We start from the raw sequence: 14339 nt of genomic DNA on the forward strand, positions 1-14339 counted from the left end.
GAGGGCTGATGGTGGTGGTGGTGGTGGTGGTGTTGTTCCTGCTGTACTTAACTAACACGCAGCAAGTCCCGGGAATCATTAAAGTTACTAATGAGGATAATTTTTCTTCCAAAATGGTTACCTCTAGTTTACGGCGTGATAAAGGGAGTGGTGAGGGGAGAGAACGGAGGGTGACTGGGGTGAGGGCGATAGGTACAAGAGTGTAGATAGAGGGTCAAAAAAAAAAAATGAAAAGTGCGAGTGAAACGTGAAGATGAAAAATGGAGAGAGAGAGAGAGAGAGAGAGAGAGAGAGAGAGAGAGAGAGAGAGAGAGAGAGAGAGAGAGAGAGAGAGAGAGAGAGAGAGAGAGAGAGAGAGAGAGAGAGAGAGAGAGAGAGAGAGAGAGAGAAATATGGAAGGTATGGAGAAGAGAACTGAAGGAGAGACATTTAAGAAAGGGAGAAGAGGTGAAGGAGGAGGACGTAAAGGAAGAAGAGGCGAAGGAAGAACAGTTAGATGGGGACAGAAGAAACGAAAGATTAAAGAGGAACATATAAAGGGAAAAAAGATGAAGGGAAAACCCAGATAAGGAAGGACAGAAGAAATGAAGAAGAGGTGAAGAATGAAGACATAAAGAAAGAAGAAAAAAGTTGGAAAACAAAGGGGGAAAAGGAAAAGTTAATAAAGGTTATATAAAAGTTATATAAAGGTGAAAGAGGAGGCGTTAGAGGAACACAAGAGGAGGGAAGAAGAGGTGATGAAGATTTTATTTTATTTTATTCTTGTATTTGGCTTTAATACTTTACAATATGAATATTATTAATTTGATAAAGTATTTGCAAGTCGAGTCCAATGAAACAAAGCTCTTTTACTTACCCATCGCAACGAAACTGATTACTGAGCAGTCACATCTCCTTAAACAAACATAACATTACAAGAGCAGTTAGAGGAGAGGGAGAAAAAAAGAGGTGGAGGAGAGGTGAAGGATGCAGTTAGGTGACTGAAGGAGTAAAGAAGAGGTGAAAAAAAGAAGAGTTAGAGGAGCATAAAAGTAGAAAGGAAGAGGTGGAGGAGAGGTGAAGCAAGAACAGTTAGAGAACAGAGGGAGAGAAGAAAAGTTAAAGAAGGAACAAATATAGGAAGTAGTGAGAGAAAAAAAAAGTTAGAAAAATACAAAAGGGAGGGAAGAAGAGTTGAAGAAGAATTAAAAGAAGAACAATTAGAGGACAATGGGAGAGAAGGAAAGGCAAAGAACGAAGGTGAGAAAAAAGAACAGTTAGAGGAACACAAAGGGAGGAAAGAAGAGATGAAAAAGAGATGAAGGAAGAACATTTAGGTGACAGGGAAGAAGAGGCAGAGGAGGAAGAGATGTGGGCGGGGCAGGGCAGGCGAGGGAGGGGCGAGGTCTTAGTTATCGACAAGTCACCCAAACTCTCGCTTACAGGCGAATAAGAGTTTGTCCAGTATTTTCTAACAGAAGTCTTAAGGAGGGAGAGAGAAAAGGAGGAGGACGAGGAAGATAGGGATAAAAAGGAGGTAGGTAGGGAGTTCAAGAGGAAGGATAAGGATGAATGAAAGAAGGGAGGGAGCGATGGAAGAACGAAGAAAGGAAGGAAGGAAGGAAGGAAGGAAGGTAAGTAGGGAGTTCAAGATTATTAGGAGGAGAAGAATGAAGGAGGGAGGGAAACAGGGAAGGAAGTAAAGAGAGAGGGAGAGAAAGAAAAGAAAAAAAGAAAGAAAATAAAGAAAAGAAAAAAAAGAAGGAAAAAGAAATGAAGAAAAGAATTTAAAAAAATGCATGTAGGGAAATGAATGAATGAATGAATTAATTAATGAAAGAAGGAAGGAAAGAAGAAAAGAAGGAAGAATGGAAGGAAGGAAGAAAGGAAGAAGGTAGTAAAAAAAGAGAAAGAAGGATGGAAGGAAGAAATGAAGAAAGCAACGAAGGAATAAAGAAAGGCAGGAAACAATGAAAAGAAAAAAAAAGTATGAGGGGAGAAAAATGGATCATATAGGGACGGGAGGAAACGGTTGATTGATTGATATAAGGACGCCACAATGGAGAGAAAGAAAGGAAGGAGTGGGGATAAAAGACCAAAATGGAGGAAGATTGGTGAAAAGAACTAACAAAAGAGAGAGAGGAACAGGAAGCAGAAGTTAGAAAGAAGAGTAAGGAAGGAAAGAGAAGGGCAGATTTTAAGGTCAAATGAAAGTAAATAAGAAGGAAAAGGGAAAATATGAGGAAACGCAGAGAGAGAAAAAATGGGTACGGTGAAGAGAGAGAGAGAGAGAGAGAGAGAGAGAGAGAGAGAGAGAGAGAGAGAGAGAGAGAGAGAGAGAGAGAGAGAGAGAGAGAGAGTAAAGAAAGGGAAAGGACGCGAAAGAAAATGGAAAGGAAGGAAAGTGAAAGGGAAGGAGAAAGAAAGTAAATAAAAGAATGGACGAAGTACAAACACGCGATGAAAAAAAAAAAAAACGTAAAAACTCAGAGGAAAATATTTATCCTATAGAATATCAACAATTACGAACCATAAAAAACACACTATAAGACACAATGACACACACACACACACACACACACACACACACACTAAAAAAGTAAAGAAGAAACAAAATACATCGACATAAACAAAAAAAGAAAACAAAGACACATTAGGTATTGAATCAAAATAGAAGGGAGGACTAAGGATAATTACACGGGCAGGTGTGCTTCATTAGTACCTGTCAAGGGCCGTTTCGTGGGTGCAGGTAATTGGATAATCAATATATAGCGTCACCCACCTTCACACGACACGACCTTCACCTGTCGTGGCGTGAGGGTTAGTGGGTCACCCTTCGTGTGTGTGTGTGTGTGTGTGTGTGTGTGTGTGTGTGTGTGTGTGTGTGTGTGTGTGTGTGAGAGAGAGAGAGAGAGAGAGAGAGAGAGAGAGAGAGAGAGAGAGAGAGAGAGAGAGAGAGAGAGAGAGAGAGAGAGAGAGAGAGAGAGAGAGAGAGAGAGAGAGAGAGAGATGGGGGGAACGGCAGGTGTGCAGTGCATGAGGGAAATGATAAAGTAGGTCGGCGCCAACATTTCTGCATGCGGGTGGCTTGGAAAAAAAAAAAAAAGCGTTCTAGCACACACACACACACACACACACACACACACACACACACACACACACACAAATACAGCAGCAGTTCAAGGTTCAAAGATTTTAACTATATAAATGTATGTAAGAATGTATGTCTGTTCCTATACGATTACCCTACTTTGTTCTTTTGGATTATCATGTGCTACGTCTTCCATTCACTTCTTTGTCTCGATGGTATAATTCCGGAAATATCTGTGGTAATTTGAAATGGACCATTTTAGCTTTTCGTCTTTTTTTTTATCTTTATTTTCTTGTAATTATTATCATTATTATTATTATTATTATTATTATTATTATTATTATTATTATTATTATTATTATTATTACAACTACTACTAATGCTACCATTAATACTATTATTATTAATATTACTTTTTTTATTTATTTATCTGATCTTTTGTTATCATCATCACACCTCTTTACTATGGGGTCGATACAGTGTAGGCAGCCAGGAACACTCGTGCGGCAGTGTACCCAGAACTAGTCCTGGAGAGGCCTTTCATGAAAAAGTAAATGTTTGCCAACTTATCCAGCGGCAAGTGATGACAGAGCGAGGCTGATGGAGTGGCGCCTGATGCCCACCGGGGTGAGGGTTTATCCTGCACGGCACGATGAACATTCAGGCCCAACACAGAATACTCGGTTTGTCCAGAGAAAGCTTGTGTTGTTCTCTACAAGCTCTGGTTACACAGTTTGTAATTCTTTATAGTTCCCAACGATACCCCTTCTGTGGTATCTTTGCTCAAAATATGATTATCTTCATTTTTATGTACACTTTTTTTTTTTTTTTTTTTTTGCAGCGATGCCGAGCGCTTATGGGAAAACAAATACCATTGTGAAAAGTTAAAAAGTTTCAGTATACTGGCATGCAAAAATCCACCAATTCGAATTCCTGATTTTCAGTTTGTTTGGTGAATCCCAAGAAAACACTTTATGGATGACAGGTTAAGAAGTTCTGTATTCCACCGGGGAAAGATGCGATGTCTTTTGTGGTGTGGGTGCAGGGTCACACCATTCACTGTAAGCGATGACGACACCATTACAAGCTTCATACATTATCCCCAGTTCAGTGAGGCAACACGAAGAGCCCAGGGTGATGAAACACTTCCACAGGAATGGGTCGTATAGCTGTATCCGAAGTATTAGACGTGAATGAGAGCTGCACCAGACCATTATAATTTTATACTTAAACAAAGCAACACCGCACCTTTGGAATAAACCAAGAGTACTGACTCCAAGTTGCCGAAAGGAATGATGAATGGTTGTAATATGATGACTGATAATACAGCGGAGCTGATACACCGGACAGCTCCTCAGTGATCTATACTTTTTAATGAAGCAGTGTGATTAATGAATGCTTCAAAACATTTCAAGGAATTGAACTATTAAGGTCAACAACCTTCAAAATGAAAATTCGCAAAACAAAGGGAGTGGAATGAAGCATTACTATTAAAAATTTCGTGTAACAGATTACACTTTGTGCTCAGTGTCACAAATTTAGTATTGAACCAAATAAATTGCAAGCGGTAGTCTTACGAAATGGACAGAAAATAAAGAAAACCATTAATAAAATATAACGTAAAAAGTAAAATAAAATCGAAAAGTAGTGGAAAATATGATCTGTCTAATGTAGGTGATCGTTAATGTCGTGCTTTCTTTTTATGTTAAACACTATCATAAGGGCTGCAAGACAAGTGTGGCCTATATTCGTGCACACACACACACACACACACACACACACACACACACACACACACACACACGCACACACACACACACACCAAAGCGTCAGTCTCACTCAGACAGGTGTCCCACGAAGTTCCTTTCTTGGAACGATGCTGTTTCAGGTCACTAATTGATGACCGTTTAAAATAATCTCATCGTTCAATTCTAAAGCGTCTTTAGAATATTCGATACTCTCTTAAGTTTCTGGCAGGACTTGCTTAAAACTGATGACTGGCCACATCAATGAAAAATACCAAGTGACGTAAATAAATGTCAGATTCTCCTAGTTAAAGGTAAAAGCACGGAATACGATTGAAGAAGAAAATGAAAGAAGAAAAAAAAAAACTGCACGTTACAATTCCGTCGAACTTAAAAATATCTCAGTGATTCAACACTTGAGGCAAATATAAAAGAAGATTCAGTTGCATTGATAATGGTTCAAGAAAAGCATGATAGCATCTGATATAAAAAGCACGGTGTATCTTGTTTAATACATGCTCGTATTATGGAATCATCTGGGCTCTCATTCAAACTGTTTTCAAAGGTCACATATGATTATAACTAAAATCATGAAGCGCTTGAAAACTTCAAAAACTATCACTACAGCCTGTTAAAAATACTCGACGTAAAACTCTGAAATGTCTGAGAAAGTGGTCCCTGTTTTTCGTACCATGTTGAAATCAGCGGTAGTTTCGCATAGAATTAAGACCGAGACTCCCTTCTCGCCCCTGACACGCCAAGACACACGCAGAAGAAACGAGTACTTTTTTCTTTTTCATGTGCTGTGTGTGTACAGCTTATTTACTTGTCCGCACATTTTTTTTCTTGTTAAAAAATTGAATGAGCTTCAACTTCAAAGCACACAGGAACATATTTTTAATGAGTTTTTATATAAATACATACGTAAATGCTATGTGTGCTACGTATTTATTTTTCACTTTTCTTTTTTAATGTCAAAGAGTGAAATCAACTTAATGTTAAGGTCTCGCAAGGTAAGAAAGTTTTTTTTTTTTTTTTACTGTATCTACTTGCTACTTTTTTTTCGTAAAGATCTGTCAATTTCAATATCATATCTTTTGTTACGGAATTAAATAATAATTTATCTGCAATACTGAGTAATATTAACACGTTGAAAATATAAAGAACATACCTGAGGTACATCTTTCTCTCCTACACTGTCGATAAAGACCTAAATAAGTCACGCTTCCTGTCTCGCCAACACGCCCAAACTTCTCGCATATTAGAAATTCTGACGCTACGACTTCACTTCATTTTTTTTTTTCTTTTTCTTCTAGCACACAGTCGACGCAAAACCCAAATAGTCACACTTTACACCTCACCACCCTCCCACACCTCTCGTATATAAGAAATTCTGACGTCATTATCATGTATACCTACTAATTCCACCCTCGTCAATAAAGCCGTCACCATTTATTTTGCCCAGGCCTCGCACGGCAACACAACACATAGGTACTGTGACGCTGAGATAAGAATATCATTACGTCTAATTACTCGGGGTTACTCTAGCCGTGTCACGCTTCGGCCGGAAAACAGAATATTAAAATCCATTGCAGGAGCACCGATCGATGGGCAGTCTGTATCCTCTTATTTGGAGCAGCAATACACGTAATGATGTTATCAATACTCTGACGAAACGAGGAGCGAACTGCCCTCCTTGTGTTTACAAAGGAGGAGGAGGTGGTGGTGGTGGTGGTGGTGGTAGTGGTGGAGGTGAAGTAGTAGAAACACTAGTACCTGTTGTTGTTGCTGTAGTAGTAGTAGTAGTAGTAGTAGTAGTAGTAGTAGTAGTAGTAGTAGTAGTAGTAGTAGTAGTAGCAGTAGTAGTAGTAGTAGTAGTAGTGGTAGTAGTAGAAGTAGTAATAAAAGAAGAAGAAGAAGAAGAAGAAGAAGAAGTAGTTCAATTCAATTCAATATTCTTTATTCACACAAGATGTGTACACAAACTAAAATACATACTAAAACTAAAAGAAAGAAAAACATTTCATTTAATTATTAAAAAAAAAAAAAGACATAAATTTATACTAAATTAGACAATATCATACTGAATCCGACGTCACTCGGTGCACAAAGCATCAATCAACATCTTAGTTTCCCTTACATCTAAGATTGTGGTATCACATCTATCCCTCATCAAACACAATTCACGAATTTGTGCACCAGTCCGTGCAAGTTCGTACTGGTCACACTGCAGCTGCGTCCAAACCTTATTGATGTCTCCAATATTCATATTAAATTTGTATGAAAGATATCTTACATTACTGCCCATTATTGAATGTCTTCCATAAACCCCCATTCTTCCTATTGTTCTTATAACCATATTGTCTGATGTTAATATTTGGTTTATAAAAGCAATCTCCCGTTTTGCGAACCACATTTCTGGGGGCATAACATTAGCAATGTGAGGAAGCAGACTACAGTGTGTGGTCCAGGGCAGCTTCCACACTCGACGCACTGCAACCCTCCACGCTCGGTACACCGCTTCCATGCTACCATCACACACATTTAAAAGTTGACTACCATAAAAACTAGAACAATATTTAAAAAACAAAGTATTTCTTACATGTGACAGTCCACCCTTAAAACGGGATAAAAATGAATTACATTGTCGATAAAAATCAGTCACACATTTAGAAGTATCACATTTAAAAATATTTCTTCCTAAAACATTTCCCAGGTGTACAATTTCCTCCATAATATCAATAGTTTTACCATTAATTTCTACATTAGGAATTATATTACTTCTTTTATTACCGTGGAAAACTATTAATTTGCTTTTCTTTTCGTTATACACAATGTCATATCTCGATGCATAATCTACACAGATGCTTATCATCTTCTTGAGAGCAAAAACACTTGGTGCTAGACCTTTTAGGTCATCAGCAAACCCGAAGGCTCCTGCATAGGTGCCACCCATGTAGCAGCCAACGCCAGAGTCTCGCAATTCCGTGAGTAACCCGTCTACATAAACACAATACAGTATAGGAGAGATCACACCACCTTGTTTGACTCCATTACTCACTTCAAATGTACTAGACAGTAAGTCATTCCATCTTACGCTTAGTTTTTGATTTACGTACATGTTTAACAATAATCTACATATAAGAGGACATACATTACGTTTCAATAGAATATCAAATAATTTGCAATAATTAACTCTGTCGAAAGCCTTGCTTGCATCTAAAGTAAACCCATAAACAGTTGTACCTTTAGATACATAATAAGACACAGTTTCTCTCACCATTGCTGTACACATAGTAGAGGATGTTCCTTCTTTGAACCCAAACTGCAAATCATTGGTCAATAGTTTATCCCTTTCTCTCATCAATACAATATTATCCAGTATTTTACTCATCAAACTACTAAGAGTAATCGCTCTGTAATTTTCACTGGTATTAAGATTTGCCCAACGACCTTTAGGAAGCGGTATCATAACCCCTTTCATCATGCTGTGGGGAGAGAAACCGTGCCTCAACATGGCTGAAAACAGTACAGACAAGTGTCCGTATAACACATCACCAGCATGTATGAGATGGTCAGACATCAGGTCACCCTCACCTTCTCCCTTTCCAGGCCTCACTCTCCGCAGTGCTTGACGCACCTCATCAGGCGTAATCAAGAGTATACTTACATTACTATTTTTCTGACAAGAAATTACACTGTTGATGGCAGATTTTAAGCTATCCATCTCATTTGTATCGTATGAGGTACTGTTGTAAAGCTCTTCAAACTTTCCTTTAAATAAATCAGCTATATCTTTAGGACAATGTTTTCCATCAACTGCCTTAGGCGTTTTTTTCTTCTGTTTTCCCTTGTTTCTTACAGATCTCCAAAACTGTCTACCAGAAGCACTAGCCTGCAAACTCTCAGCTAATTTCTCTGTAGTTATTAACTCTTCTTGCTTTATAACCATCTTGCGTGCTTGGTGATAACATTTACGTGTTGTACGGCGTATTTCGGCAATGAGACCTTGCTGAGGTCGTTCACTGTCTACCCATAACCTGTGCCAAAACAAAGCAGTGCGAAAATAACCCTCAACACAATCATTCCAGCCTGGCACAATTTTCTTAACTCTCCCACAATTTGTCCTTGGTATACACTCTTTACTTGCCTTTATAAGTGCATTGGTGATATGATCATAAAATGCTGCTATTTCCATTTCATGCTGGGTGCACATATTATTTCTACACATTAACATATCTTCCGGTAGGGGAACATTTAACAGATATCCAGTGACTAACTCTTTATACCTTAATATATCCTCAGTATTTGCCTTATGCCAACATATGCGCTCGAAGGTCTCATGCTCAATATTTTCCACATTATAAGAAATAGTAACATCTAAAACACACTTTATAGCTATATGGTCTGATGGATTGTTTACAGAATCAATAGTAGTATAAGTCTGAAGGAAGTTAGATATATTGTCTGATATCAAAAAATGATCTATCAGGGATTTAAAATTATTTCCTTTACTGCAATAAGTATAAGCAACTGTGGATAAGGCATCATTATCACAACAATAAAACCTGTACTCATCGATAAATTTAACAAAGGCCCGTGTAGTAGCAGTAGTAGTAGTAGTAGAAGTAGTAGTAGTAGTAGTAGTAGTAGTAGTAGTAGTAGTAGTAGTAGTAGTAGTAGTAGCAGTAGTAGAAGAAGTAGCAGTGGCAACAGCAGTAGTAGCTGTATTATTATTATTATTATTATTATTATTATTATTATTATTATTATTATTATCATTATTATTATTATAATCATTATTTCTATTATCATTATTATTATCATCTATCATTATCAGTAGTAGTAGTAGTAGTAGTAATAGTAGTAGTAGTAGTAGCAGCAGCAGCAGCAGCAGCAGCAGCAGCAGCAGCAGCAGCAGCAGCAGCAGCAGCAGTAGTAGTAGTAATAGTAGCAGTAATAGTAAAAACAACAACAACATAAGCACCACCAAGAACAACAGCAGTTATAGAATTGATAAAAACATCAGGAACAAAACCACCAACACCACGATCACCACTACCACCATCACAATGGCACCAGTAACAACAACAACAACAGCAATGCGTGCAAAAATAACAGCTGGATGTGGCAAACCTTGAAAAAATACATAAATAAAAACCAGCATGCTTAGCGAAGGTTGGCGGCACCCGTAGCAACATGAATGGGAGCGAGTGTAAACAAACCCTTGGCCGGGAGACACGGAGATGTGACATCGCTGCGAGGGTCAGGTGAAGGTGAGGGATTCTACACCTGTCGATACACCTGTGCCTCACTGGATTCACCCCAAATATCACATGTTCTTTAACTTTCACCCTTGCGCCTCACTAACTTTGCGTGTTACCTTTGACTTAAATATGTTGCCTACAGTAACTTTTCAACGCCTATCACCTCAACCTTAATTTAAACACCTGGATTTCATTGACTTTATAATACCTATCACTTCTTTATTTTTTTTCTGGTACACTTCACTAATTTCATCTGTTACCCTCTTCCTTAACTTTCATAATAAATGCTCATATATGGACCACATCATTTCTCGAAACTCAGTTTTTCGAGAATTCTAAGAAATCTGTTGTAAATTCATTCATATAGTTAGCTGACCGATAAGAACACACGCACATTTGGGAGCAAGACCATAATATTCACACTTAAAGCCTCATTCAGCTTCGTAAAATCAACACTCCGTTCTCCCGTTTCCGAATTTTGCTGTAAAATTTCACATGAACTTTTGGAATATACATATTTGCTAAGCCAACACACTTAAAATCTCCTCACACATTATAGAACCAACACTGCATTCCCTGACTTCTGGTTCCGGCTATAATATTTCACAACATGACCTATCGGAACATGTGAAATTGATCGAAGTAAATACCCGGAAGTTTTGACGGGAATGAAGATCACGTATAGGTCGTGGGTGCTTTGTTGCCTGCCTCGTGTGGTGTCTGCTACAATTGGGGATCGACCTGAACCAACACTGCATGCTTAATACGCTACATGGAACAACGAGAGGCGCTACTTACAAATATTGGCCTGACAATGAGTCTCTGAAGTGAAGTAAAGGGCAGGCTAAGGAGAGACGATATGATGTGTGTCTTCTCTTCTTCACATCAGATCACAGCACGATGGGTAGTCAGGACTCAGCGCCAATTGACCCAAGGAAGGAGAGTCAGGAGGAGCGAGGAAGAGCGGCAGGCGAGACAGGACAGCGTACAGTCCCTATGTCGCGTGCAGTCTGGCTCCCGACCTCCACTACCGCGTCGTGCACAGTTGCCAAATACTCCCCAGTGCCTTAACACTCTTCCCTCGCACAATGATTCATACACGTACATATCAGATAATTCCGGACCATCTTTTGAAACGTTTACGAAATGGTACATGCAAGCAAGGAGCCTCTATTGATTAATGATTTAACCTCCCGTTTTGCAACTGTGATTCAATGCCAAGCAAACCGATCAATTTAAGCAGACAGATAACATTTGTGTGCGGTTCAATCAATAGGTACTACTACTTATGCTACTACTGTTGCGTGTGTACTTGGTGAGGTGAGGACACGTGAGGTGTTCTGTTGTTCAGGTATCTAGGTAGTACCTGTCGAGGAGCGTTGAGTGGAGGCATGTCGTGGCGCAGGTGTAAATGTATTATTAAGCTTAGTCCGCAGCCAGACAAATGTGCACACACACACACACACACACACACACACACACACACCTAAATCACGCACCCACCCAATCAAATAGTAATGCACTCAATGTTATCTTTAGTCTACCAAGCAGATTCGCTAGGAAACTAGAAAGACGGTAATGTGGGGAGCACTTCCTCTTATATTATTAATTAATCAATGAAATAATTTAGTGGCTCAGAATTTCATACCGCTTCCCCTCCAAGTAATTAACGCAGTTCACGATACCATCGGTTTCCTTTATACACGAGGACAAAGCTTTCAACATTAGTGATTTGTGAGATTGATAAGAGAATCCTTGTTTTAAATCATAAGCACACCCCCCCCACCCAACACACACACACACACACACACACACACACACACACACACACACACACACACCCAGGGTAGCTATTCCGCCAGATTTGCAAGGTAGCACCGTACTCCTAGTAGTAGTAATAACGATGAAAAATCACCTGCGTAAAGGCCACACACACACACACACACACACACACACACACACACACACACACACACGTACCCTCCCCTCCGCCTCTGCAGTAACGGGGTCACTGAAGAGGAGGGGACGCGGAAGGGGGAGCTCCACCTGTCATGGAACACCTGTATTGCGCTACTCGACTCCACCTGTTATTAATTACTGTTCACACCACCAGAGGTCTTCTGTTTCTGAGCCTAATTACCCTCTGCGTATAATTAAACCACAAAAATTCATGCGACACTAATTGCTAAAAGTTAACCGGTAACTAGAAGCGTTTAACAGCTCAAAAAAAAAAAAAAAAAACATCACTTTGGATTAGAAAACTTACACTGTTTCAGACAAGGAGCGACGTGGGAGCATCTGCAATGTTCTACGTGAATGTGTATGTAGAAACAGGCGGCTTGACTGGAGTTATTACTTGCCAGAATAAAATGTTTCAGGTGGCAATTATGTCACCTCGCATTTGTCTTGACATTATCTAGAGGATTTGTGTTTTATCCTCTTACAGATATAAAATCCCCAGAAAAAAAATAATAAATTCAAAGAAAAGAATAGCGAGAAAAAAAATCATATAAATTTCTTCTCTCTTTTTCCTCTCCTTCTTGAAGGAAATAGAAGACCTAATGGTTCAGGCGAGGAAAGCACAGTCGTAGATGGCGCTGGCAGGTGACAAGATTGTATTAACAAAGATAACCTGTCAAAACCCATGTCCCTCTCCGGTGCTAGTGTGCGTGAAGTAGGTCCTCAAGTTATGGCCAGTGTATACCATGTACGTGGTACTGAGTCACTTAGAGAGATGCAAATAAAACAATTATATATAAACGGAGGTGCATACAAATTTCACATGCAACACGGTTCTCGTAATTCAGGTATTCTGATACCATCAAAAACAAACGTCGTCAATGTCACGGATGACTGACTGCTGTTGCCTGTCTGCTTGACTTATCCTCTTGTCGCAGACTACATCTTACTTCCCTTGAATTTATATAGATATATTTTTTTTTTCACTTAATTACAAAGCAAATGTTGGCAGAAACAATTGTCATCTACAGCATTTTATTCCGACTAATAATAACTTCCAGGCAATCTGCCTGTTTCCATAAATGCACGTGGAACATTGTAAACATTCCCGTGCCACTCTTTATCCCTTACCGATATACAGCTACTGTAAAAGCCAAAGATAACGGTAATATCATGTATGACTGTGTTTGAATGTTGAAAAAGGAATCATGTAGAAGTATAAAGCTCAAAACTTAATTTTAAATGCTTCATCATTTAAAAATAGGTCATCTTTTAATATTTTCTTGCCCCAGGTGAAACAAAATGCAGGACCAGGACTAGTAGGTCACGACACTGGCTCGGAGAGCAAGGTGGTGCAGACGATGCAAGCCGCATGTAGGTCCTTTGGGTCAAGAGGCTAAAGTGTTACAGACAATAATTACAGCCTTACCAGAGGAGTGCCGCTGTTATCAGGCCGGGATCAGACCTCCATTCGTGACTTGACTCGATATTGTGTTGAAAAATAGATTACCCGCAACTCTTATCGCACCTACCGTTCTTATCCTTTCTCATATGAATGGCAATTGTAAATTTCTCACTTATGAGGATTACCTTTATCAGGAGAAACATGCGTAAGACACCTAAGTATATTTGGGAGATCATCAGTGTGCTGGCAGTGTCTGGAGTGTTATAGAGTGTTCTCTCCGATCAAAGGAAACAACAGCAATGGAGGGAAAGTTAAAGTTATTAATGATGGCTGCACTGACGCTGCTGGTGGCCTTGACGTCCCATGCCTTTCCTGCCACCTTCAAGGACCCCATCAATCCCGCGAAGCCCGTGGTGTGGGTGAAGAGTAATGGATATCGAAATGTGACGGTGGGAATACGGGATGACTTGCTGGAGGGCGACTGTGAGATGTTCGTGGACGGCCTTAAGGTGGGTGACTCAGGCAGGGAGGCAGAGCGGGATTGCGTTTCGTGAATCCTACAGATACGGGAGCATAACTAATTCAAGTGACTGCAATGGCTTCTCCTCAAGCTTATTAAAGTGTGGTACAAAAATAGTGTATAATTATGAAAAAAAAAAAAAACACTGACTACTACATAAGTAATCGGGAATTTCAGTTCTTTTAGTGTTAGTAATTTTATTTTGGTTCTGAAAAATCATGGAGAATTGCACAAATAACAGGTGTCATATTACCATTAGCAATCAAAGCGTTTTCAATAATAATAATCGCAGGAAACACGAATGAATTATAAGGTACTGGCTAGAAAAAAAGTTTTGGTTTTCTTGGGACAGGCTGTGACACGGGAAGCATCA

The 14339-nt window shown here is 39.3% G+C and overlaps 2 protein-coding genes across 4 annotated transcripts in view; one reads left to right on the top strand and one right to left on the bottom strand.

Moving 5' to 3' along the window:
• Window positions 1-14339, bottom strand: part of LOC135109087 (uncharacterized protein C12orf56-like) — a 61600-nt gene that overhangs the window by 43778 nt on the left and 3483 nt on the right. Inside the window, exon 1 of one of the 2 annotated variants that reach the window (XM_064020149.1) lies at window positions 10881-11112. The exons of the other annotated variant lie outside the window; for it this stretch is intronic. The gene's annotated coding sequence lies outside the window, so the exon portion shown is untranslated. Of the gene's footprint in view, window positions 1-10880; window positions 11113-14339 lie in introns of those variants that run through there. 2 annotated transcript variants of the gene reach the window in all.
• LOC135109086 (calcium-activated chloride channel regulator 1-like) overlaps window positions 13118-14339 on the top strand; it is a 14414-nt gene continuing 13192 nt past the window's right edge. The window contains exons 1-2 of one of the 2 annotated variants that reach the window (XM_064020148.1): window positions 13118-13955; window positions 14319-14339. The exon at window positions 14319-14339 is cut by the window's right edge and continues 259 nt beyond it. In XM_064020148.1, coding sequence (XP_063876218.1) covers window positions 13746-13955; window positions 14319-14339 — 231 coding nt within the window. In that variant the 5' untranslated portion in view covers window positions 13118-13745. The remainder of the gene's footprint in view (window positions 13956-14318) is intronic. The other variant, XM_064020147.1, reaches the window with a different exon arrangement.

The sequence above is a fragment of the Scylla paramamosain genome, chromosome 18 (assembly GCF_035594125.1).
Source record: "Scylla paramamosain isolate STU-SP2022 chromosome 18, ASM3559412v1, whole genome shotgun sequence".
Taxonomy (NCBI): Eukaryota; Metazoa; Arthropoda; class Malacostraca; order Decapoda; family Portunidae; genus Scylla; species Scylla paramamosain.